The 26755-nt window shown below is 43.6% G+C and overlaps 1 protein-coding gene across 3 annotated transcripts in view; it reads right to left on the reverse strand.

Annotated features, from left to right (window-relative positions):
- The window catches only part of LOC140188166 (dedicator of cytokinesis protein 7-like), a 255411-nt gene that overhangs the window by 119436 nt on the left and 109220 nt on the right, over positions 1-26755 (reverse strand). For all 3 annotated transcript variants that reach the window (XM_072244167.1, XM_072244166.1, XM_072244168.1), the window contains exons 15-17: positions 14612-14729; positions 9184-9254; positions 6999-7140 (exon numbers count right to left, since the gene is read on the reverse strand). In XM_072244167.1, coding sequence (XP_072100268.1) covers positions 6999-7140; positions 9184-9254; positions 14612-14729 — 331 coding nt within the window. The remainder of the gene's footprint in view (positions 1-6998; positions 7141-9183; positions 9255-14611; positions 14730-26755) is intronic.

A 26755-nucleotide genomic window follows, 5' to 3' on the forward strand; every position in this document is an offset into this window, starting at 1 on the left:
AACACATCGTTTCCACAGATGCTGCCCGACCTGCTGAGTTCCTCCAGCGTGTTGTGAGTGTTGCTTTGACCCCAGCATCTGCAGAGTATTTTGTGTTTATTATTGATGTGCCAGTCCAGAGGAACTTCTCTGCTCAAGTCTCACAGGCCTGCTGGTCTCTGGCTATAAAGTACACCTTCCCCTCATCACAACATGCTATCTATTTGATATCCAGTTCCTTCCACTTCAGATTACACACACAACAGTACTCAGGGGAGATATTCCTATTAACTAACTCTTAGTTCAAGTCTTGCTAACTAAGAGAAACAACTTTGTAGCAAAAAAGTTAGAAAAATTGCTGAAAACAGTAATCCACAAACAATGATATCTGTGAATATACAGATAGTGTTCATTCCAATTTAGCTTGTGCCTATAGTAATCCTAATTATTTGCTGGGAATATTGTTTTCAATTATCATGAGAGGATTCTAAGCAGAAACCATAAAATATATAATTAGCTCCAAATTACTACGGAGAGCAGCTACAGAGATGCACATTTATATGCCAGGCTCTGCAATGGATATTGATGGCAGATCATATCACAGCCGAAAATAAATATTTCATAAATGATTTTAAATTTAGAAATAATTGTTACTGGTGTCCGGTGTTAACCCTTACAGGAAGAGACCACAGTCCTGTTCTAGTTAAGTCTGGTATCCCTATTTACTGCCAACATTTACAAACGTATGTTCAGTCTCTAAAATAGGATGTCATAATAGTGCTCTCTTCCCTATCACATTAAAACACTAATTACAGGAAAGAAGTCTAATTTCTGAACATAAACCATGGCACACCAATCACAACAGCCCAGAAAGTACAGAATCAGGAAAGTGTTTGCTGATCTCTGGGGGCAGTTGTGTCATTATAGGTCCTTCCTCTATAATGTACAGGTCTCACTCTTCTTCTTCAGCCCTTTAACTCTTCCCCCTATCACCTCCCAGCTTCTTACATCTTCCCCCCTCACCTGGCTTCATGTACCAGCTACCAGCTTGTATGCCTCCTCTCCACCAGCTTATTATTCTGGCTTCTGTCCCCTTCCATGTCCTGTCACTGACCTTGAGGCTTAAACTCTCTAGCCTATCCTCTAATTCCCCTACATCCGTGTCGCTAAACTATAACTTGATCCCGAACACTCCAAAATCATCCTATGAAACTAAAAAAACCATTAAAAAAACAACTATGGAGACTGCAGCTCGGCTCCATCTTGAAACAAAACCTCTCTCGGGTAGTGCATTCCAGGTACTCACCACTCTCTCGGCGAAAAATGTCCCCTTTGTATCCCTTCTGAATCTCTCTCTCTCTCCCCACATCCTAAATCTATTTCCTTGTCTTTTGTCTATCTCAGATATGGAGGAAGTGTTTCCTGCAGTCTGCCCTATCTATCCCCTTATAATTTCATGTACCTTAATCGTGTCTTCACTTAACATCCTCTGCAACAGGGAGAAAAGATTTTGTTTCTGCAATCTCTCTTCATAACTGATATGTTCCATCCCAGGCAACATCCTGGTGAATCGCCTCTGCATTCCCTTTGGCGCTATCACATCTTTCCCAGAGTGCGGCATCCAGTGATGCGCACAGTACTCCAGTTAAGACCTAATCAAAGTTTTATAAAATTGGAGCGTAACCTCCCTGCCTTGACTAATGAAGGCCAGTATCCTTATCCTTTCCTAATTGTTTTACCTACTTGTGCTGCTACCTTTAAGTATTCAAAATTCCTTTTGATCATCAGTACTCCCCAAGACCCTGCCGTTCACGGTGTCTGTCCTAGCCTCATTAGAACCCCAATATATGCATCACTTCACATTTAACCTGATTGGAATCCAGTTGCTATGTATCAGCCAATTTCAGCAACACATCGATATCACCTTACACCCTCAGTCTATCCTCCACATTATCCATAACTCCACCAATCTTTGTGTCATTTTATAAATCTTCTGAACGTGCCTCCTATATCCACATCTAAATCATTTACATATATTACAAAAAGCAAAGAACCAAGCACTGATCCCTGAGCAACATCATTTGGCATAAACATCCAGTAACTAAAATGAACTTCTATCATCACCCTATTGCCAAGACAGTTTTCGATCCAGTTTGCCAAATTATTCTTGCAATTTGCATTTGGCCTCTTTGTAGCAATGGAGGAGACAGAGGAAAGACAGATCAGTGAGCTGGAGTGCAAAGGAGAGTTAAAGTGGCCTGCTTGCTGTTAGCTCAAGATGGCTGCTGAAGGCAGAGCAGAGCTGTTTCACAAAATGGTGGACTAGTCTCTGCTTGATTTTCCAATGTAGGGGAGGCCATGTCAAGAGAACTAAGCATATGTTCTTTTGGTCATGGGGCAGCAATTAATGCATCTCCTGCAGCATGACGGCAATGAGAGACATCAAAGTTCAAAGTATATTTATTTTCAAAAACTTTTGCAAAAGGTGTGTAACGTAGAAAAATTTTCAGAGATGGAAAATAGATATTAGGAGGTGCAGTGACATCTATACCTTTGCTGGAATCCAGTGGCATTAGAAGGTAAAGATTAAAGGTCAGCTTTATTAGTCACACGTACATTGAAACATAGCAATATTCGGTAAAATACATCCCCCACCACCATCCATCTCTATCCGTTCTTTCTGGACACCAGACCCAACCAGTTCCCCTCCGTCACCACTCTCCTCCGTCTGGTGGAATTTGTCCTCACTCTCAATAATGTCATCTTCAGTTCCTCCCACTTCCTTCAAACGAAAAGTGCAGCCATAGGCACTCGCATGGTTCCCAGGTACGCCTGCCTTTTTGTCGGCTACGTGGAACAGCCTATATTCCAAGCATAAACCAGTATCACTCGCTAACTTTTCCTATGCTACATTGACGACTGCATTGGTGCTAGTTCCTGCAACCATGTGGAACTCGACAACTTGAACGACTGTGCCTCCAACTTCCACCCTGCCCTCAAATTTACCTGGTCCATTTCCGACACCTCCTTCCCCTTTCTTGGTCTCTCTGTCTCTATCTCTGGAGACAGCTTATCCACTGATATCTACTATAAACCCACTGATTCTCACAGCTACCTGCACTATACCTCTTCCCACCCTGTTACTTGTAAAAATGCCATCCCCTTCTCTCAATTCCTCTGTCTCCACTACTTCTGCTCTCAGGATGAGCCGCTTCATTCTAGAACAAAGGAGATGCCCTCCTTCTTCAGAGAAAGGGGGTTTCCTCCTTCTTCAGAGAAAGGGGGTGTCCTCAACAGCATCTCTTCCATTTCACGCACGTTTGCTCTCACCCCATCCTTCCACCATCCCACCAGGGATAGGGTTCCTCTTGTCTTCACCTACCACCCCACCAGCCTCCGCGTCTAGCACATAATTCTCCGTAACTTCTAAACTTCTGCTATCTCCAACAGGATCCCACCACAAAGCACATCTTTCCCTACCCACCCCCCCCCCCACCAACTTTCTGCTTTCTGCAGAATTCGCTCCCTATGCAACTCCCTTGTCCATTCATCCCTCCCCACTGATCTCCCTCCTGGCACTTACCCTTGCAAGCAGAACAAGTGATACACCAGCCCCTACACCTCCTCCCTCACTACCATTCAGGGCCCCAAACAGTTCTTCCAGGTGAGGCAACACTTCACCTGTGAGTCTGTTGGGGTCACCTACTGTAACAGTGCTCCCAGAGTGGCCTCCTGTACATCAGCGAGATCCGACACAGATTGGGAGACAGCTTCACTGAGCACCTACACTCCATCCGCCAGAAAAAGTGGGATCTCCCAGTGGCCATCCATTTTAATTCCACTTCTCATTCCCATTCTGATATGTTGTTACGATGAGGCCACAGTCAGGTTGGAGGAGCAACACCCTATATTCTGTTTGAGTAGCCTCCAACCTGATGGCATGAACATTGATTTTTCAAACTTCCAGTAATGCCACCCCCTCCTTCACCATTCCCCATTCCCTTTTCCCTCTCTCACCTTATCTCCTTACCTGCCCATCGCCTCCCTCTGGTGCTCCTCCCCCCCTTTCTTTCTTCCATGGCCTTCTCTCCTCTCCTATCAGTTTCCCCCTTCTCCATCCCTGTAACTCTTTCACCAATCAACCTCCCAGCTCTTTACTTCACCCCTCCCCCCCAACCCTGGCTTCACCTTTTACCTTGTGTTTCTTCCTCCCCTCCCCCCACCTTCTTACTCTGACTTCTCATCTTTTTTTCTCCAGTCCTGCTGAAGGGTCTCGGCCCGAAACGTCGACCGTACTTTTCTCATAGATGCTGCCTGGCCTGCCGAGTTCCTCCGGCATTTTGTGTCTGTTGCCCATAAAATGCATCTTTTGCATCAATGACCTACACACTTCAAGGATGCGTTGGGCCAGCACGCAAGTGCCACAATGCTTCTGGTGCCAACATAGCGTGGCCAAACTTACTAACCTAACCCCTACATCTCTTGGACTGTGGGAGGAAGCCAGAGGACCCGGAGGAAACCCACATGGTCGTGGGAAGAATGTACAAACTCCTTAATGACAGCCAGGGGAATTGACCCCGATCTTCTGACAGCCGGCGCTGTAAAGTGCTACACTAACCATTATGGTACCATGTTGTACGGGTTGTGACAGCAAAGCCATTTTTAAGATTGGGTGGTGTCAGTGTATTAGCAAAGAAACTGCACAGGGACTGCAAGACCCCTGCTGGGTGGCCCGTACCAATGCAGGAGCAGAAGCTTGTGGCATCCGATCACCGGGGAATCAAATTACATAACAGATCTCCAGTCCTTCCTGGGAAACTCTAATGATATGTTTGATTTTTACAAGAACTTGTCACAAGCTTATCCTCAGTTCATGATATCATGGAAGAAAGAGCCTTGTAATTAGTGCCTGGGCCTCTTTCCAAGACTGTGACTATCACAGCAGCACCATTCAGCTTGTTCAAAATGGCTTTGCTGTCACACTCTGTGTGGAACCTCTCACTTTACACTCCCCCAGTGGGTTCAAGCGAAGGTACACAAGAGGTAAGACACCAGTATCAGTTGCTGCTCCTTTTGTTCATTATGATCGCAAGCAAGTGCCCAGGCTCTCACCGGATACATTTAGTGGCAGGGCCAGTGGAATAATTGTATGTGATGGACTCAGCCATGCGCTGCTAATCACGTACTGTATGTCTGATGCAAGCTCAGCTCCAGCGAACCAAGATGCACACAGATTGAGCAAGAGATATGAGTCATTATTTTTCAGAGACACACAATTTTACAGCAGACACAGGAGACTCTGCCGATGCTGGAAACACAAAAAATGCTAGAGGAATTAAGGAGGTCAGGCAGTATCTCTGAGAGAAAGAAACAGTCGACGTTTGGACAGAGACTCTTCCCTGCAGAGATGCTGCCTGATCTGCTGAGTTGCTCTAGCATTCTGTGTGTGTGTGTTGCGGTTTTATTAGCTCTTCTTGGCTAACCTTTTACCCTGGTCACCTAATACAAGCTGAGGAGTTTAAAAAAAACTGTGGCTTAGAAGCTACTGGGCTTTCTTTCACCGAAATTTAGTGGAAGTGCAAAACCTCTTACTCTCCAAACTTTCGGATCTTAATTTCATCGGTAAACTTGCAGGTTTTCACAAATAAAACAGCAGAGGCATTTTACGTTTAAGAAAAAAACGTAGCAACTCATTAATTGAGCACCAAAAGAAACTGAACACAAAGCGCAGTAAAAGTTCACCAATTACATTACTCGACAAACTCATATTTTTGTTGCCGTTGAAGTCAATATTTTTATAACTTTGTGTGTTAAGTGTCACACTCTTGCAGAATGAGCCAGACAGGAAACATTCACATTCCACTTGTAAACATAGGAGGCAAGCGGTCAGTCTGGTTGATCTTGCTCCACCCCTCCCCTCTACGTTTTATACTGGCTATCTCCCCTCTAAAAGCTGATTTATACTTGTGCGTCAAATGTGCGCCGTAGGTACCGCATACACTATGCCGTACCTTACGCCGTAGGGTGACGTGCGCCTCCCCAAAAATGTAACTCACGCGTCGCTGCGAAGCAGACCGCAACAACTGCGACTGGTCCGCTTGGTAGCGTCGCATTTCCTCCTACACACTTCCGGTTGCTTTTCTCCACCATGTCTGTACACTGACGCAAAATAAATGGTTGGAGACGATGAACCAAATCGTCAAATCTACCTGCCGACATACGAAAATATTTGAAGTGCATTTCCTTGTCCATGTCTCTCACGAAGAAACTCAACACAGTGGCATAGAAACCCCACCGCCAACTAGCGTTTTGGCGGTGAATTGCAGAGCGATGCAGACACAACTACGCATGCTCACTACAGCGTAGGGCTACGTAAAAGCATAAATCAGGCCAACGGTGTAGCCCGTACGCACAAGTATAAATCAGCCTTTATTTTCCAGTCTAATGAAGAGCCTTGAACCAAAACATATTTAATTCATAATTAACTTGATTAATTCATGCTGATATAATTGTATTTCTATATTATATTGACTGTCCTGTTGTACATACTATTTATTATAAATTACTATAAATTGCACCTTGTACATTTAGACGGAGATGTAACATAAAGATTTTTACTCCTCGTGTATATGAAGGATGTAAGAAATAAAATCAATTCAATTCAATTCAATAGACTGATCATTTCCCTCCATAGATGCTGCCTGACCTGCTGAGTTTCTTCAGCTCCCTTGTGTGTCGAGACAAATGGTCTCAACAGTATAAGGATTTCACTGCATGAAGGATTCCAACAGACAGCAGTCAGCTTAAAATTGAGTCAAACTGGCTTGATTTCAATCAAATACAATCCACATACATCCTGTGATTGAGCCAAAGGAAAGACTGGGCCCAATTATTGGTTATATTCTGCCAGAGCAGCAGGGCTCCACATATTCAACACAAGGCTGACATTCGCTTGCAATGAGTGGCTACAGTTCTGCAGTAACAGTGAAAGAGCACACGGCGATAATGTAGAGACTTACACTGTAACCCACTGGAACCTCTGGTATGTCCGGGCTCTGTTTGGGCTGACAGTTCACATGATAGAAGGTAAAGAGCAAATGATGCTTCTCATTGAGATTTGAAGGCAGCTTCATCTTCACTTCCTCGTAGAAGAAAGGAGACCTGACAAAATAGTTAAAACAATGTCAAGGAACTGATATCCTTAAATAATGAGAGAATTTAAATCATATAGTTAGAAGACCCAATAATAGAGACAGTGACCTGGGTTCAATTCCCACTGCTATCTGTAAGGAGTTCGTATGTTTTCCCCATGACCATGAGGGTTTCCTCTGAGTGCTCCGGTTTCCTCTCACATTCCCCCGATGTAGGGGCTATTGGGTTAATTGGTCACATGGATCTACTAGGACAGCATGGGCTCGTGGGCCAGAAGGGCCTGCTACCGTACTGTATCTCTAAGTAAAGAAAAGCAAGGATTCAATGTTGAGGCTTTGTAAGGCATGGGTCAGACAGTACTTGATGTAAAGGGAGCAATTTTGGGCCCCTTGAAGGATGTGCTGGCATTGGAGAAGGTTGAGAGGAAGTTCTTGTGAATGATCCTGGAAATGAAAGGTTTAATGTACGAAGAGCGTTTGATTGCTCTGTGCCGTACTTGCTGGAGTTCAGAAGAATGAGGGAGGATCTCATTGAAACCTATTGAATATTAAAAGGCCTAGACTGAGTGGACATGGAGAGGATGTTTCCGATCGTGGGGGAGTCAAGGACCAGAGGGCATTGCCTCAAAATCAAGAATGTCTCTTTAGAACAAAGATGAGGAGAAATTTTTTTAGCCAGAGGGTAGATTTCATTGCCCCAGAAGGCTGTGGAGGCCAAGTCATTAGGTATATTTAAAGCAGAGGTTGGTAAGTTCTTGATTAGTCAGGGCATCAAAGCTTATAGGGTGAAGGCAGAAGAATGGGGTTGAGAGGGATAATAAATCAACCATGATCGAATGACAGAGCAGACTCAATGGGCCAAATGGCCAAATTCTACTCCTATGTCATGGTTTAAAATGGAATGAGCTGAATAGTCCCTACTGTATTAAAGGATATTTTATCCAGTGACCGATCATTTTGCAAGCATTATTACTGAAACTATAACCACACACAATGCAGAACGATAAGCCGAAGGAAGCATTTATTGTTTTTTTTTTACTGCTGTGCCCAGAACCAGTAAAACAGTGACTGAACGGAGTGAGTGAGTTTCTGGGTAAAACAGCTCCACCTCCACCACTTTGTCACTGAGGCACAGTGACCAGGACAGCCCCCTTATCTGATCTCAGGACTCCTGGGTTAGGGACGTAACAGCAACCAATATTCTCATTTTGAGCATGTGTGCACAGGGGCTGCTGAGAGCTTGTCTGTGCACCTTCAAATGCAGTTTCATAGAGCCTGATAATGCAGAGAGAAAAAGTGGGCCCAAAGATTGCAGTAACACCGAATAAACCAATCAGATCTGAGAAGAGACTTAAGGAAGGTATGGATATACAGGGCAGGCAAACGGAGACCATCGAATCACAGATAAAACCACTACCTACATTAGAAAGATTATTAAGTCAATTATTAAAATACCGTCAGTTTACTCTGCAGACTCTAAATAAATGTAAATAGCACGCATTCTTACTACAAATTCCCAGTGATAATCCCCATACTCCACCACAAACTTCCAGATTTTGCTTATAAAATTCCCAGGGATGATAAACATAATTGGCTTAGTACCCTACAATGTGCATGGTGGTGAGGAATTATTTATAGTTTATTGTCCACGGTTCCATCAGAGACAGTCTTGGGCATCAGATACCTGTCATGGTGGTAGATCCTCTGTCACTGGCTGCTCTGTGACAGTCTCAATCTGATATCACATTGACTCTCATCAAGAGAGTGACCACCAAACTCACTTACGTAGCACCAGCCAGTCTCAAGCTGAGAGCACTCATTGATCTCATTCAGTTCAGTGTTGTACTGATGCCCATTGTGTCCACTATAACAGGTCACCTGATGTCACAGGGTGGCTGCTAGATGAACTCTAGTTGCTATTGAACTCTGAATTTTGTACTGTGGGCTACAGAACTCCAAGTTGAATCCACAGAGGGAAAAAAAACTCTCATCTCTTTAATTGTGCCTAAGATCATACACACTGCAGTGCCCACAACTCCCTCCTCGTGCATACTTGCTGTGATAGGCCACAGGTGTAAACGATTCAGTTGTGTATTCAGGATATCCGGATTTTCCAAAAATGACCTGGAGGAAAATAATTATTAATAACATTATCTGTAGCTTCAATAAAAGTAGCGCTTAAAGACAGACCTTATCATGATAGCACATGGTCCTAAGGCGGCCAAGGTGAGGCTTTAGGCTGGAGCACCATTTTGGCCAATGTTTAACTTCATGCGACGCCTCAGTAGAACAACTTAAACTGACGCAAGGAATATCATTCTGCAGATCATTAGGCAGTTGATTGTCGCTTAAGTCGTCTGCTGGAGCTCATTAACATGGCTGCATGGGTTTCTGTGGTTAGTATTTGACCAAGGGCCCTCTCCAAGCACAGACCAGGCGAGACGTGACAGAAGATATGCCAGGTTGAGGTACAAATTTCTGGATGAGGCTGAATCAAATGGAATGATAGGTGAAAGAACTCACTGATCATTCCCCTCATCTCATAAGGAAGAATAGAACAATACAGGACTCAGGTGAAGTGAACAAGTGGCAAAAGAAAACAGGTAATTGGACTGTGTAGTGGGAGTTTAATACAAGGCCCCAGTACATACTTACTACTCAAGAATGAATTTCTATTCCTCTATCACCCTAAAGCACTGGTCAATGACATAGCAATAATGGGGAGGTACTCATAGCGACAGTAGAAACAAACATTGTCAGATGGGCGGGGGGGTAACACAAAAGGGAGGGATCATAGAGAGGAAGGGCAGTAGAGAAAGAAGGGCCAAATGGATCAAGGGATTGTTTGGAGAGAATGGCCAAAGAGGGAAAGGAATCAACGGCAGGAGGCTAAATGTGTACTTAAATACAGAGTGAGGTAAGCATCAGACAACAGGAGCAACAAGCAAAATGCTGCACGGATTCAGTAGGTCAGGCAGCATAAGATGTGACTTTTTAGAGCAGTTTGTGGTGGAGCGCACTACAGGATCAGCTATTCTCGATTGGGTGCTGTATAATGAACCAGATTTGATTAGGCAGCTTAAGGTCAAGGAACCCTGAGGAGGCAGTGATCATAATATGATAGAATTCACCCAGCAGTTTAAGAGGGAGAAGCTAAAATCAAATGTATCAGTATTACAGTGGAGTAAAGAGAAATACAGAGGCATGAGAGAGGAGCTGGGCGAAGTTGACTGGAAGGGGACACTAGCAGTGATGATGGCAGAGCAGCAATGGCTGGAGTTTGTGGGAGCAATTCAGAAGGCACAGGATAGAAACATTCCAAAGGAGTACTATTCTGAAGGCAGGATGACACAACCGTGGCGGACAAGGGAAATCAAAGCCAACATAAAAGCAAAAGTAAGGGCATATAATAGAGCAAAAATTAGTGATAAGTTAGAGGATTTGGGAAGCTCTTAAAAACCAACAGAAGGCAACTAAAACATCTGTAAGAAGCAAAAAGATGAAATAATGAAGGTAAGCTAGCTAATAATATCAAAGGAGATACCAAAAGTTTTTTCAGGTATATAAAGAGTAAAAGAGAGGTGAGAGTAGATATCGATGACTGAAAAACAACGCTGGAGAGATAGTAATGGGAGACAAAGAAATGGTAGACGAAGTGAACAAGATTTTTACATTAGTCTTCACTGTGAAAGACATTGGCATTATGCTAGAAGTTCAAAAGCACAAGGGACGGAAGTGAGTGAAGTTGCTATTACTAAGGAGAAGGTACTTGGGAAGCTGAAAGGTTTTAAGGTAGCTAAATCACCTGGACCAGATGGACTGCAGCCCAGGGTTCTGAAAGAACATAAGAACATAAGAAATAGGAGCAGGAGTAGGCCATCCGGCCCATCGAGTCTGCCCTGCCTTTCAATAAGATCATGGCTGATCTGTCCGTTAAACTCAGCTCCATCTACCTGCCTTTTCCCCATAACCCTTAATTCCCCTACTATGTAAAAACCTATCTACCTGTATCTTAAATATATTTAGTGAAGAAGCCTCAACTGCTTCCCTGGGCAGAGAATTCCACAGATTCACCACTCTCTGGGAAAAACAATTTCTCCTCAACTCCATCCTAAATCTTCTCCCCTGAATCTTGAGGCAATGTCCCCTAGTTCTAGTCTCACCTACCAATGGAAACAACTTTCCTACTTCTATCTTATCTATCCCTTTCAAAATTTTGTATGTTTCTATAAGATCCCCTCTCATTCTTCTGAATTCAAGAGAGTATAGTCCCAGGCAACTCAATCGCTCCTCATACGTTAACCCCTTCATCCCTGGAATCAACCTGGTGAACCTCCTCTGCACTGCCTCCAAAGCCAGTATATCCTTCCTCAAGTATGGAGACCAGAACTGCACACAGTACTCCAGGTGCGGCCTCACCAGTACCCTGTATAGTTGCAGCATGACCTCCCTGCTCTTGAATTCAATCCCTCCAGCAATGAAGGCCAACATTCCGTTTGCCTTCTTAATAACCTGTTGTACCTGCAAGCTAATTTTTTGCGATTCATGAACATGCACTCCCAAGTCCCTCTGCACAACATTTCACCATTTAAATAATAATCTGCTCTTCTATTATTCCTTCCAAAGTGGATGATCTCACATTTACCAACATTGTATTCCATCTGCCCCACCTTGACCCACTCACTTAAACTATCTATATCCCTCTGCAGACTCTCCACATCCTCTGTACAATATGCTTTTCTACTCAATTAGTGTCATCAGCAAATTTTGCTACGCTACACTCAGTCCCTTCTTCCAGATCATCAATGTAAATGGTAAACAGCTACAGACCCAGCACCGACTCCTGCGGCACCCCACTCACCAACGACTGCCAACCGGAGAAACACCCATTTATACCAACTCTCTGCCTTCTATTGGTTAACCAATCCACTATCCCTGCCAATACACTTCTTCCTACTCCATGCATCCGTATCTTATTTATAAGTCTCTTGTGTGGCACCTTATCGAACGCCTTCTGGAAATCCAAGTGTATGACATCCACTTGTTCCCCTCTATCCACTGCATTCATTATGTTCTCAAAGAACTGCAGTAAGTTTGTCAAACAGGACCTACCTTTTCTGAATCCATGCTGCATCTGTCTAATGGAACCACTCCTTTCTAAATGTTTCGCTATTTCTTCCTTAATGACAGCTTCAAGCATTTTCCCGACTACAGATGTTAAGCTATCTAGCCTATAGTTGCCCGTCTTTTGCCCAAATCCTTTTTTAAAAAGTGGCGTAATATTTGCTGTCTTCTAATCCACCGGGATCTGCCCAGAGTCTAGAGAGTCTTGATAAATGGTTACCAACGCATCTACTATAACCTCCGCCAATTCCCTCAGCACCCTAGGATGCATCCCATCAGGACCAGGGGACTTAGCTTCCTTCAGGCCCTCTAGTTTGCTCATCAGTATCTCTTTAGTGACAGTGATTTTATCAAGGTCCTTACCTCCCATTTCGTCCATAACATCCTTCTTTGGCATATTAGACGTGTCCTCCACCATGAAGACCGACACAAAATAATCCTTCAATGCCTCAGCCAATTCCTTATCACCCAATATCAATTTCCCCATCTCATCTTCCAAGGGACCTATGTTGACTTAGCCACCCTCTTCCGCTTTATATATTTATAAAAACTTTTGCTATCTGCTTTTATATTTTGTGCTAATTTACTTTCATACTCTATCTTCCCTTTCATTATTTCTTGTTTAGTTGTTCTTTGTTGCTTTTTAAAGTTTTCTCAATCCTCCAGTTTCCCACTACTCTTTGCGACTTTGTACACATGAGCTTTTTAATTTGATACTATCTTTTATTTCCTTAGTTATCCAAGGCTGGCTCTCCCCACACTTACTGTCCTTACTTTTGACTGGAATATACTTTTGTTGAGCATTGTGAAAAATCTCTTTGAAAGTATTCCACTGTTCCTCAACTGTCCTACCAAATAGCCTGTGCTCCCAATCCACATTAGCCAGCTCCTCCCTCATCCTGTTGCAGTCTCCCTTGTTCAAGCATAATACACTAGTTTTAGATCTAACTATTTCATCCTCTATCTGTATGCCAAATTCAGAAAAAATTCAGAAGAAGCTGAAGAGATTGTGGAGGCATTAGTAATGCTCTTTCAAGAATCAATAGATTTTGGCCTGGTTCCAGAGGACAGGAAAATTGCAAATGTCACTCCACTCTTTAAGAAGGGAGGGAGTGAGGCAATGAGGCAGAAGAAAGGAAATTATAGGGCAGTTAACCTGACCTCAGAGTTTGGGAAGATGCTGGACTCAATTTTTTTTCAGAATGAGATTTCGGGATACTTGGACACATGATAAAATGGCTAAAGTCAGCATGATTTCCTGAAGGGAAACTCTCAGCTGACCAAAAAAGAACGTGCTGACATTACAGAGGGTTCAAAGAAGGTTTACAAAACTTATTCTGGGAATGAAAGGCTTATCATGAGAGAAGCGTTTGTTGGCTCTGATCCTGTAGCCTCTGTAGTTTAGAAGAATGAGTGGGAATCTCATTGAAATCTATTGAATGTAGAAAGGCCTAGATAGAGTGGATGTGGAGAGGATGTTTCCTATAGTGGGGCAGTCTGGGACTACCTAGGCACAACCTCAGAATAGAGGGATGTCCATTTAGAATGGCGATAAGGAGGAATTTCTTTAGCCAGATGGTGGTGAATCTATGGAATATGTTGCCACAGGCAGCTGTGGAGTCCAGGTCATTGGGTGAATTTAAGGTGGAGGCTGATAGATCCTTGATAAACCAGAACGTGAAAGGTCACAGGTAGAAGGCAGGAGAATGGGGTTGAGAAGGAAATGGATCAGACATGATCGAATGGTGGAGCAGACTTGATGGGCCAAATGGCCTCATTCCGCTCCTATGTCTTATGGCCTGCTGAGTTCTTCCAGCATTTTGTGTGTTAATCAACATTCCAGCAACTGCACTCTCGTGTCAGCAGACAACAGGAATTTGGAGTGTAATATTCTTTAAGAAGTTTCAATCACTACTCTGGCTGTACACGTGAAAGCTGCTCTTCATCATAAGAAAACAAGAACGTAAGACCAGGAAAAAATCACTTGGCCCCTCAGCTTGCCCTGTTATTTAATGTGATCAAGGCTGGTCTACTCCAGCACTCATCTCGTCTTCTGAGCCAATTCCCTGATCCTTCAAAATGTTTTCAACCTCTCTTTAAATACCTTCATTGATCCAACCTCCAAAAGCCTCTGAGGTAGAGAACTGCAGAGACTCACTACCCTCAGCGAAAGGTGAGTACCAAAAACCAGACAAGATCTGATCTGAAAGACCAGATTTCTTTCCGCTAGCTGTGAGATGACACCATGGGGATAATTTAATTGTCAGCCGCATATCTTTGAACTCCAGACTACTCAGCTCCTCAACTAGCTGATGGTTCTTACACAACAAGGCCCTGACCATTAGCGCATCCTTCACCTGTAAGGCCGCACCAGGCTTCTCGCTCTCCAGGAACTGGATTTTCACAGTGATGTTCCGCACTGATCCCTGTCGGTTTGAGAAATTGAGGAACTGAGGGTAGACATAGAGAAGATTTCTGAAAAAGAAGACAACACATTCTAGTGATGTGATAATTTGATCAGCATTTACCAAAAGTCGTCAATCATCCAAACCAGACATGGTGTTGTGGACATGTTGATCCTTCCAAGGACTGCCTTGGATGAGGGAATCTCTCAATCTCTCTCTCCCTGCAACTGGTCCACAACCAGTAGCTTTGTAGTTACCTTTATTAATAACTTCAGGCAATCGAGCTGCTCCCAGCAGTGTTTGGTATTGTACAAGATTTCTGCAAATTTCTATCACCTTGTCAGTTATGCGAAATGGGGCAGAGATTAGCACAGTAACCAGGATTGATCCTGTGTCCCAGAAGCTGAGAATGACAGAGAAAAGACCTTATAGGCACAGCATGCCTTGTACACATGTGAGGCAACATTTAAGGTCTTGGTGGGGACAATTTGAGATGTGGCCATTTTCACCGCATGATTCCAGGGAGACAGGATCAGTAATTCCCATGTGTTAACATAACAAATAACTCATCCTGAGCTCTGTTCAGAAGCCTTAAAGGCCTGTTCCACCAGGTTCAAGAACAGCTACTTCCCTTCAACACTTCAGTTCTTGAGCCAACCAGCAAAACCCTTATCGCTGCAGTTGAGAAACACTTTGATCACTTTACACTGAAAAGGACTTCCATTTTTTTTGTTCTAAGTATGTTCCTTCTTGTAAAATTGTGCTGAATTTACATTTAATTTATGTTTTTCTTGTGAACACTGCTTATATGATACTACATGGACGAAATACTGCTGCAGGCAAGTTTCTCATTGCACGTCTGCATGCATGTACGTGTGCAAATTATAATAAGCTCAACTTTGAGTTAACCAAGTTGTTCTATGAGCAAATAGGAAACATTCCCTTTCGTTATGCTAAGCTTGAAAGTTTCTCCGGAGATGAACTGTGAATGTGCCACTACTTTAATAGTAATTAAAGTGTGAAGTTTAATATTGAGAAAATAGGTGCTAGGGATAAAATCCCACTGATAAGTCAGATGTGGAATTTGTTTCTGGAATGTTTATAAAGTCTCTCCACTCTGGGTTATGCCAATCATTTTCTCCACAACATTTTTTTTTAACTGTGCCAAGGAATTTCTAAATCCTGCTCTCAGTCTCCAGGGTGCAGACATAATAAATGGCTTGAACTGCTGCTCTCAATGAAGTCTCACACTGTGTAGACTGATCAAACCAAGAATGCCACTTTGACTTTGTCAACAGTTCTCCCGGTAACCAGTATCTACTGAAAGTCCACTGAAAACGACACAAAATTTGTAAATTGACCAGTTCGATTTCAATTGCACCATATAAGACATAAGGTACCTGTGAAAGTCATTTGAAAGGCCATCTCCCACATTTTCCTCACTGTTCTTCAAATTGACTCCTTTCAATTCCCTTTAGAAAGTTATTGATCAATCTGTTTCCCTCATCATTTCAAGCAATGCATTTTTGTCAAAGCTAAATTCACAATAAAAAAACACTTTCCTGTCATGTATTTCCTCTGTTACTGACTCTTGGTTATGTTTCTTTCATTGACTGTAAATGGCTCATTATTCATAACTGCTCTAAAGCTATTGAGCCCTTGTTCATTCTTGTTGAACATGTTGACAGGCACTGCTATTTTGAGCACTTCTCAGTTAAAAATAGCAATTGACATTAAAACATGAATTTATTAAGAAATCTGCCATGTCCTAAACTGGGTCAAGGGGAGTCCCAACTCAAGAAGGCCTTGGTGGCGTGATTCAAAAACAGAAATGACAAGGTTCTCAAGGATTAATACAAGTCATAGGCATGGAGCTCAACCCAAAGAAATGTGAAGTGATTCACTTTGGAAGGTCGAATTTGAAGGCAAAATGTAGACTTAATGGCAGGATTCTTGGCAGCGTGGAGGAACAGAGAGATCTTGGATTCTATGTCTATCAATCCTTTGAAGTTGCTGTGCAAGTTGAGAGGATTGTTAAGAAGGTATATGGAGTGATGGCCGTCATTAGTCAGAGCATTGAGTTCAAAAGCCGCGAGGTAATGTTGCAGCTCCATAAAACTCTATAAACCACATTTAGAATACTGTGTTTAGTTCTGGTCTCCTCATGATTGGAAGGATGTGGAAGCTTCAGAGTGGGTGCAAAGGAGATTTACCAGGGTGCTGCCTGAAATAGAGATTCTTATGAAAACAGGCTGAGCGAGCTGGGGCTTTACTCTTTGGAGTGAAGGAGGATGACAGGCAACATAGTAAATTTTAAGAGGCATAGATTGGGTGGATAGCCAGGGACTTTTCCCCAGGGAGGATATGGCTAAAACTAGGGGGCATAATTTTAAGGTGATTGGAGGAAAGTATAGGGGGCATGACAGAGGTGAGCGTTTTTACACAGAGAATGTTAAGTGTCTGGAATGCACTGCTGGCGATGGTGGTAGAGACAGATACATTAGGGACATTTAAGCAACTCTTAGATTAAGCACACAGATGAAGGTAAAACGGAGGGCTATGGTGGAGGGAAGGGTTAGATTGATCTTTGAGTAGGTTAAAAGGTTGGCAAAACATTGTGGGCCGAAGGGCCTGTACTGTGCTGGTGTGTTCTACGTTCTGTGATAAAGGCCAATCATATTCACTGTCAACAACAGGAATTCTGCAGATGCTGGAAATTCAAGCAACACACATCAAAGTTGCTGGTGAACGCAGCAGGCCAGGCAGCATCTCTAGGAAGAGGTGCAGTCGACGTTTCAGGCCGAGACCCTTCGGCAGGACTAACTGAAGGAAGAGTGAGTAAGGGATATGAAAGTTGGAGGGGGAGGGGGAGATCCAAAATGATAGGAGAAGACAGGAGGGGGAGGGATGGAGCCAAGAGCTGGACAGGTGATTGGTAAAAGGGATATGAGAGGATCATGGGACAGGAGGTCCGGGGAGAAAGACAAGGGAGTGGGGGGACCCAGAGGATGGGCAAGAGGTATATTCAGAGGAACAGAGGGAGAAAAAGGAGAGTGAGAGAAAGAATGTGTGCATAAAAATAAGTAACAGATGGGGTACGAGGGGGAGGTGGGGCCTAGCGGAAGTTAGAGAAGTCAATGTTCATGCCATCAGGTTGGAGGCTACCCAGACGGAATATAAGGTGTTGTTCCTCCAACCTGAGTGTGGCTTCATCTTTACAGTCGAGGAGGCCGTGGATAGACATGTCAGAATGGGAATGGGATGTGGAATTAAAATGTGTGGCCACTGGGAGATCCTGCTTTCTCTGGCGGACAGAGCGTAGGTGTTCAGCAAAGCGGTCTCCCAGTCTGCGTCGGGTCTCGCCAATATATAAAAGGCCACATCGGGAGCACCGGACGCAGTATATCACCCCAGTCAACTCACAGGTGAAGTGTTGCCTCACCTGGAAGGACTGTTTGGGGCCCTGAATGGTGGTAAGGGAGGAAGTGTAAGGGCATGTGTAGCACTTGTTCTGCTTACACGGATAAGTGCCAGGAGGGAGATCAGTGGGGAGGGATGGGGGGGACGAATGGACAAGGGAGTTGTGTAGGGAGCGATCCCTGCGGAATGCAGAGAGAGGGGGGGAGGGAAAGATGTGCTTAGTGGTGGGATCCCGTTGGAGGTGGCGGAAGTTACGGAGAATAATATGTTGGACCCGGAGGCTGGTGGGGTGGTAGGTGAGGACCAGGGGAACCCTATTCCTAGTGGGGTAGCGGGAGGATGGAGTGAGAGCAGATGTACGTGAAATGGGGGAGATGCGTTTAAGAGCAGAGTTGATAGTGGAGGAAGGGAAGCCCCTTTCTTTAAAAAATGAAGACATCTCCCTCGTCCTAGAATGCAGTCGACGTTTCAGGCCGAGACCCTTCGTCAGGACTAACTGAAGGAAGAGTGAGTAAGGGATATTCACTGTCACATCGCTGGATAAATCCACAGCCAAAGAAGTGATCTCAAGATCTGCATTGTCTTGTCCACCGTCTCAGCTGGTCTCAAAATGACACCCTGGAGGCATGCAATAACCTGCATACTATATACCGTCACCATATACAGTACTGATTGCAAAAGTCTCAGGCGCGCGCACACACACACACATGTATATACAGCTGGAGTGATTAAGACTTTTGCATGGTACTGTATTTGTCAATGTGGAGCAGAGAGTGAGTTTGTAAATTTGGCGGAAGTAAAGGACGTTGGGAATAGTGAGGATGGAGCACCACAGGTGGAATGTGGGCCAAATGGCAGAGAAGGGGTGCCAGGGGCTGGGGGTGTCGCAGGTGCAGACACACCCAGCCCTGAGACACCAGGCAGGATCATTTGTTTCCAAACAATTGGTTTATTGACCACTATAGAATGTCTCTCTGGTGTTTCCTGCTCCGTATCCTTTCCCTTCCCTTTTCCCAAACCATGAATCCCCTCTCCCTGCCCCCTTCCCACTCACAGTCCACATTAGAGACCCAGGCTTATCATCTCTCACAGATGTCATGAAAGTTGATTTTTTGTTTGCAGCAACAGTACAGTGCAGTACATAAAATTACTAGAGCACCGTGCAAAAGTCTTAGGCACCCTAGCTTTATACCTGCGCCTAAGACTTTTGCATAGTTCTGTATTTCCTGGGACATGATCAGATTCCTTTGTACATACTGCTGTGCAGAAGTTGGTTGTTGCCTTGCCTGTCTTTTTCCAGCTGACAGGGGATTACAGTAAACTATTCATAGTAGTACCTATGAGAAACTCTCTATGGATGTAACAGTAAAGTGTAGCCATAAATATGACTCATGTTAATGAGTTACATGGGAGGGGGGGGGGATGGCAGCTGACTAAGAGGTAGACAGGAGAGGGAAACATGAGACAAATCTCTGTGTTTAGGGAAGTGACCAAGGCATCCACAATGTGAAGTGGGTAGGGATTAGTCATGGCCCATAAGTGTATTAGTTGGCTGGTGGTGTAGTGGCATCCACACCGGATTTTAAAGCGAGTGGTCCTGGGTTCGAATCCAACTGGCTCCTTGCAAGCTTTCCTTCCAAACTGGGTTGAGCGTCGAGGTAGCAACTCAGCCAGTTTTCAGTTTCCTGTATTCAAACATAAGGTGCATAAAGTGGAGGCTCCATGAAGACCTCTGGCCCTTGGACAACAATAACCCTTAACTCAGCAGCAGCTGTCACTATCCTGGCACGTGCATGTGTGTTTAGCTTTGCAGACGTGTGTGTGAGTTTGTGACAGAACCGATAATACATTCACTTGGGGTGAGTGAACGGGTTGGAGAGAGAAAGCGGTGAAAGGTGTAGCTGGAATGTGATAACAAATGAATCAGTACGCAAGGTGTGTATACACTCAATCAGATCTCTAAACGTCTGTCTTGACATACTGCAGGGAGTCACTACGACCTGTTGCTCAGCTGCCAATGCCTCACAGCCGAGCAGCTGGCTATCGGAGCCTATATCTACTTGTCTGGTTAACACTTGGGAGCTGTTTCACTTGTAGGAACATGTAATCTATAACAAAAGACTGTCCTAACATAAGAGTATAGATTTCATGATTATTAGGACATTAAGTTAGTTATCAATGCCAACTCCTAAAAGTTGGAAAACAATTAGATGGAGCTGCTCTTCAGTGACTGGAAGTGAGGTGATTATCAGTCACCCTATACCCAGAGTTGAAAATGCCTTCCAGCAATTAAAGCAAATCCATTCTGCAGAGCTTTCTGATTCCACATTTCAGCATCTTGTAAGACCATAAAGTCCATAAGATACCAGATGCCCACTGAGTCTGCCCTGCCATTTCATCATGGCTGATCACAGACCCCACTCAACCCCATACACCTGCCATATAAGACCATCAGGACTTAAAAAGCCAACCTCTGGAAAAGTGAGAGGGAAAAACTATTCAATGAGTCAACAAGTCAATGAGTGAAGAGCTTAAGTTACCGTAAGAGCAAAGAGGAGGTGCTTCTTTAAAAAGTACTGCTTAAGAACAATAAGTTTCATGACAGACATCAGTAATAATACATCTGATTCTGAATGACTGAAAAGGTTCAATTTGGATATGAATAACATTAATATAAGTGCGCATGCACCGGTCGTGCATGCAGCCTTTTACAGCCGTTCCGATCAGATTCTTACTTTTTAACTTACGTTATTTTTTGTATTTTTTTTCATGGTAACACGTCGAAGCTACACCCTCTCTAACATGCTGGTAGAGAGAGTTTTATTTGGGTTTTTAGCGCTGGAAACAGTTACATTCCGACACGTCTCATTAGTGGGGCAGAAGCATGGTCGCATTGTTTATTCCAGGGACCAGCTGCTTGCGCTTATGCCGGCCGGTTTAGCGAGCAGAGCGGCGGACACCCCTGCTGAAATCTGGAGGAAAACACAGAGGATGCAGAGGGAGATCACAAAGGCGAGGAAAGAGGACCGGGTTGAGACAACAGAGACTTATGGAGAAGAGGAGTTCAGTGGGTAATAAAATGGACGAGTTCACGGCGCTAGCCAGGAGTCAGAGAACATTTCGGGAGTGCAGTGTTATGTGTTTCACTGGAACGGGGCTGCACGAGGACATACCCAATCAAAACTTTTCCATGGACGGCTTCCAGACCGTTCCGGCTGACCGGAAGTGCACTGAGAGCGGTAAGCATAAAGGAGTTGGGTGCTTACTGTTCTGATTAACAACAGATGGTGCAATCCGGGTCATATTACCATCGAGGAACATGTTTGTAGACCGGATATTGAACTTTTTACTGTTGGACTTCGGCCATATTCCACCGAGATACAACACTGGGCGGCACGGGAGGTCGTTCCTGCCTGTGGCCATCGAACTTTGCAGCTCCTCCCGTGGAGGGTCAGACACCTTGAGCCAATAGGCTGGTCCTGGACTTATCTTCCATCTGGCATAGTTTGCATTTTGTTGTTTGATTGTTTGTGGTTTTTGTATTGCTATATTTACGCTCTATTCTTGATTGGTGCGGCTGTAACGAAACCCAATTTCCCTCCGGATAAATTAAGTATATCTATCTATCTATCTATAAGAAAAATACCAATATCACTTTCAAAGAGAATGTAGGTAAATATTCAAAGCAAAAAAAAATAAACAAAAAAAAATAAACACAAGAAAATCTGCAGATGCTGGAAATGCAAGCTATGAATAGAGTTACTGGATGAATCTTTGAAAGAACTAGAGTGAATGATTATCACTGATTAGGCGCAGCAGCCACTGTGGATGGAGGGAAGATTAATGGGGGTCTACAATGTAAATAGAAAGCTCTTCCCTGGAAACTATTCTCTGTTTGTCAGGAAATGATTTCTAGAAAGAGCTCTTTGTTTACATTGCAGATCATAATTGCCCTGCTTCAGTGTCCTGAGACTATGAATACTGTACTGATCTACAGCTGAAAACACACTCAACAGCTCAAAGTGCCTGCTCTTGTGTCCTCCATCTCTGCGGAAGATTCAGCTCCTGTTTTGTTCTTACGTAATCTGGAGCTGTTGTGAACTACCTCAGGGTATGAGGTTATGTGCATTACCAGGTAACATGACCTGTATTGTGAACTACCTCAGAGTATGAGGTTATGTGCATTACCAGGTAATGTGACCTGTATTGTGAACTACCTCAGGGTATGAGGTTATGTGCATTACCAGGTAACATGACCTGTATTGTGAACTACCTCAGAGTATGAGGTTTTGTGCTTTACCAGGTAATGTGACCTGTAGTCTGACCAAATAAAATGGGCAAATGACAAATAGTTTAAAGCCTAATCACTTAATACCCATTGAATCTTGATATGTAATTCAAGGGGGGAAATGTCTAAAGTAGAGGAAAATGCACCATAAAATGAACCACATATACAGAAGCTCTTCTGTGACGTATGTAGTAATCTGATCACAAACAAGAGAAAATCTGCAGCTGTTGGAAATCCAAGCAACACACACAAGTGCTGGAGGGACACAGCAGGCCAGGCAGCATCTGTGGGAAAAAGCACGGTGCACATTTTGGGCTGAGACCCTTCGGCCCGAAACGTCGACTGTACTCATTTCCACAGATGCTGCCTGGCCTGCTGAGTTCCTCCAGCATTGTGTGTGCGTGTCTGTGACATAGGTGTTTTCTTCTAAATCTAAAGCCAGTCATAATAATCAGGGAAAACCCCACCAGGGTTCATTTTCATGCCCGTTTATTCTCAAAATCACAAGCTAGTATTTCCCCAGACAAAACTGACTTCTTTCAAAAACAATTGATGTGAAAAAAATAGTAAAGAGCTGAATTTAACAAAAGGGCAAAGGGAAGGAAATAGAAGCGGTGCTTTCAAAGAAAAATCACCAAGTGTTGTGTCTTGGGCAGCAGGAACATTGCTGCAAGGAAAATATCAACATTACTTTCAAAAGGAATGCAGATAAAAATTCAAAATAGAGTAATTTGAAGAACAGCACGTGAATGAGGCTTATTGACTTCCTCTTTTAAAGAGCCGAGGTAAATGGTTACTGCTTGTACTGTAAAGTCCATAAGTCCACTCTTGGCACAGCAGCCGCTACAGATCAGTACAACCCACTTAGCTCCAGGACAGAGTTGGACTGTTTCAACCAATCTTCCTATGCCTCTGTCTGGTTGAAAATCAATTGTCCTCTGCGCTGTCTTAACTTCAGTTGTTTTATGTTGCAACAGATCTCAAAGCAAACCCACAAGATTCAACACAGATACTACACTATTTGCTGAGGGTAACGACACTATGTTCTCCAGACTTCACTCAATTTCTTGAGACAACTTTCCCTGACATCCCAAACTCCCTTAAACACAAAATACTCTGCAGATGCTGGGGTCAAAGCAACACTCACACGCTGGAGGAACTCAGCAGGTCGGGCAGCATCCGTGGAAACAATCAGTCAACATATACCATCTGGGTAGTCTCCAGCCCCTTGGTATGAACATCGAATTCTCCAACTTCTGGTAATTCCCTCCCCCCCCTTCCCCCATCCCAGTTTCACTCTGTCCCCTCCCCCAGCTGCCTACTACCTCCCTCATGGTTCCATCTCCTTCTACTGCCCATTGTGCTTTCCCTTATTCCTTCTTCACCTTTCCTGCCTATCCCCTCCCTGCTACCCCTCCCCCACCCCTGGTTTTTCACCTGGAACCCTACCAGCCTTCTCCTTCCCACCCTCCCCCCACCTTCTTTATAGGGCCTCTGCCCCTTCCCTCTTCAGTCCTGACGAAGAGTTCCGGCCCGAAACATTGACTGATCGTTTCCATGGATGCTGCCCGACCTGCTGAGTTCCTCCAGTGTGTTGTGAGTGTTGCCCAAACTCCCTTAACTGTTAAGATCCTTCATCCACTAATGAAAGAGAATTATGAAAAAAAACATCTACAACCTCAGAAGGGTTGAAAGAAGATACACTACGAACATACATTAGATTGCAAATAAAATGGAAATGGTTAATCCTGAGTAATATCTCACTTTGAATTATTACTCATTACCTGCATAGAATGAAGGACCATGATTCAAACTAGCTAAATGCAAGCAGGTTCAAACACCTTTTTACACACTATAATGAATGGAAGCAACAACTCTATATTCATTTAAAGGGCATTTAGCTCATGTTAAAACATTGGAAGGCTAAAGTAAATAGATGCAACAGTTTCCCTTCTACGAGAAAGTAACCCACAGTGGTTTCCTGTTCTAATTTTACTATTAAGTTGTGACCTGCAGAAAGAACAAACAAAAGCCAGTTCTTTATATTAACTGGTGCGGATTGTAATCCTGTCCCCTCGCCTTGCATCACTCACTCAGTTCAACACTTAAATGAGGTAAAGGAAATGTGATGTTTTGTTCTGATAAAACTTACTGAGCTAAAATATTAATATTATTTTTCTTCTTTCTGGTGCTGAGTTTTTCCGGTACTTCTACAGACTGGCTTTCCCCAGTTATCCATCAACAGGATCACATAATCGAACAGCTCTTAAAGCCATGCCCGTGTTAGTACTGAACACTGTGGAGCCTCTTACTCTGCGTTCTATACAGCTTTGAACCAGGCTATCTTTAATCGTTTAAGCTGACAACAGTTTGCGTCTCAACTTTCAGCCTAGTTGCCTGACACATAGTGAGGCAATTTCAAACAGAACACATCCAGAGCCATGTGCTCTTCCACACTTGCACGGGTACACGGCCCTGATTTCTCTTCCTATGCTGCCACAGCTCAGGGGAATTTGGCAAAATGCCAGATTCTCTCGAACCTTCAACTTTGCTTTATAAACCAAACAGAAATCTTTAAATAAAGCAGTTAGACATAAGTTACATGTTGTGCGAATGAAATTAATACAACTGGACTATTAGCTGATTTTATTTATGACATTCATTTAGACTAATTAAGATGCATTTGCACTGTGGCAGCCCCAGACTGCAGTCTCACTGCAGTTTGGATTCCAGACAGGCTCCTGCTTGGCTACAAGTTTAGCTGTCCTGTTTCAGGGTGAGTTCTAAAAATGACAATAAATGGGACAGCAAAACTCTCTCTCAAATATAACAATTCTGGGTATTCCCCAGAACTTCTGTTCCTGTAATTTGGCCAGATACAGCAAAGTTATCTCCCAGATATAAAAAAATATAAGAGCTGAGTATTTCTCCAGGGTGTCTGCAGCTGTAATTTGGCCAGAGTTTTGGAGAAAACCTAATTACCCGTGTTTCCACTGAATTGATGACAACAGAATGGGAGAAAGCCCAGAGGGATTCCTGATATCGAAGTCTGCAGCTTGCAAGAAACTTTGTTCTCAACATTTAAATGAATATAATTTTGATCAACAGGAGTTTGAAGTGTTGAATAGTCACCAAACCCATTGCAACTCCCCGGTTTTTTGCCATCATACAAATGCAACTCCCAACATGCTCTCAGGCTTCTTACTTGCTGCAAGTTTGGTGTCAATCAGAAAAGGGACATAATTGGGCCTCACATTACACATGCAATATCAATTCACCGCAAATGACCTTGCTTAAAGAATAAAAATTGAGTTGTTACATGAACTGCCCATCCTGCATTCCTATTCTAATATCTATTTTTAAATCATCACCCAACTAAAAGTGAAGACGCTTCTGATCTCTTGGGCTTCCTAACATTAAACCTATCTGTCCACTATACGCAACCAGCTTTTTTTCCTTTCTTCCTCCTGTTGGCCATGGTGGATTTCAAATATGGAAGAAGATGTTGAATTCGAATGGGTCAAGGACAGTGGAAGCAGACAGATCAATTCTCTTTGTTCCTGCCATGTGCTTGGAGATGAAGGATACCATTTTGTGGAACTGTTTCACATCCTCCATTTTGTAAGATGGAGTTGCTTTGCTTTCTGTGTCATAAAGTAGACACAATGATGTTTCAGGTAATCTGCTGGACTGGAGATAATTCGGATGAGGTGTTACTTGCTGGACTGGAGATAATTCAAATGAGATGTTACTTGTGAGGTGTTCTTTGATATAACATAACATGCAGGTTTGTGAATGGCGGGGTTGGTGCCTGCCTGGAGTGATTTGAGCTGGTTACTGAAGAGAATAGAGAGCCATAACTCACCGATTGTCACTTGATGGGAAGAGGGCAATAAATGGATGCTGGCCTGGAGCAGAGCCAATAAAACAGTGTTAAAGGTCAACCAGATGACATACAGCCAATGACACTGGAATGCAATATTTGAATTGGTAAGGAACGAGTATAAAAGTGGACACTTCAAGTATGCTATCAGTGATAACTCTCTCAAGAAAGGATCAATCATCTAGCCAATGGAGACCCCCTATTTCACTGTTATAAACTGGACAAGTGGTCTAAGTGAGCATTGGTACAGAGAGAACAGCAGAATTCATGTTCTAAGTTATTGGGGCAGGGTCAAGAGTTACATTGTTGTTTGTGCAGAGAATGAAGTGTGAATTTCGATTAATTATGAGTTGTGTGGTGAATTTCCTAACCTAGTTCCATTGACAAATGGTCAACACTCCCACCTCTACGTCAGGATTTCAAGTCCACTTCATAGTTTAGCTTCTGGAGGCACATGAACGTTACATAGCAAAGTAATGTGAAGGGTTCAATCCAATTTGGCAAA

The sequence above is a fragment of the Mobula birostris genome, chromosome 26, assembly GCF_030028105.1.
Source record: "Mobula birostris isolate sMobBir1 chromosome 26, sMobBir1.hap1, whole genome shotgun sequence".
Classification (NCBI taxonomy): domain Eukaryota; kingdom Metazoa; phylum Chordata; class Chondrichthyes; order Myliobatiformes; family Myliobatidae; genus Mobula; species Mobula birostris.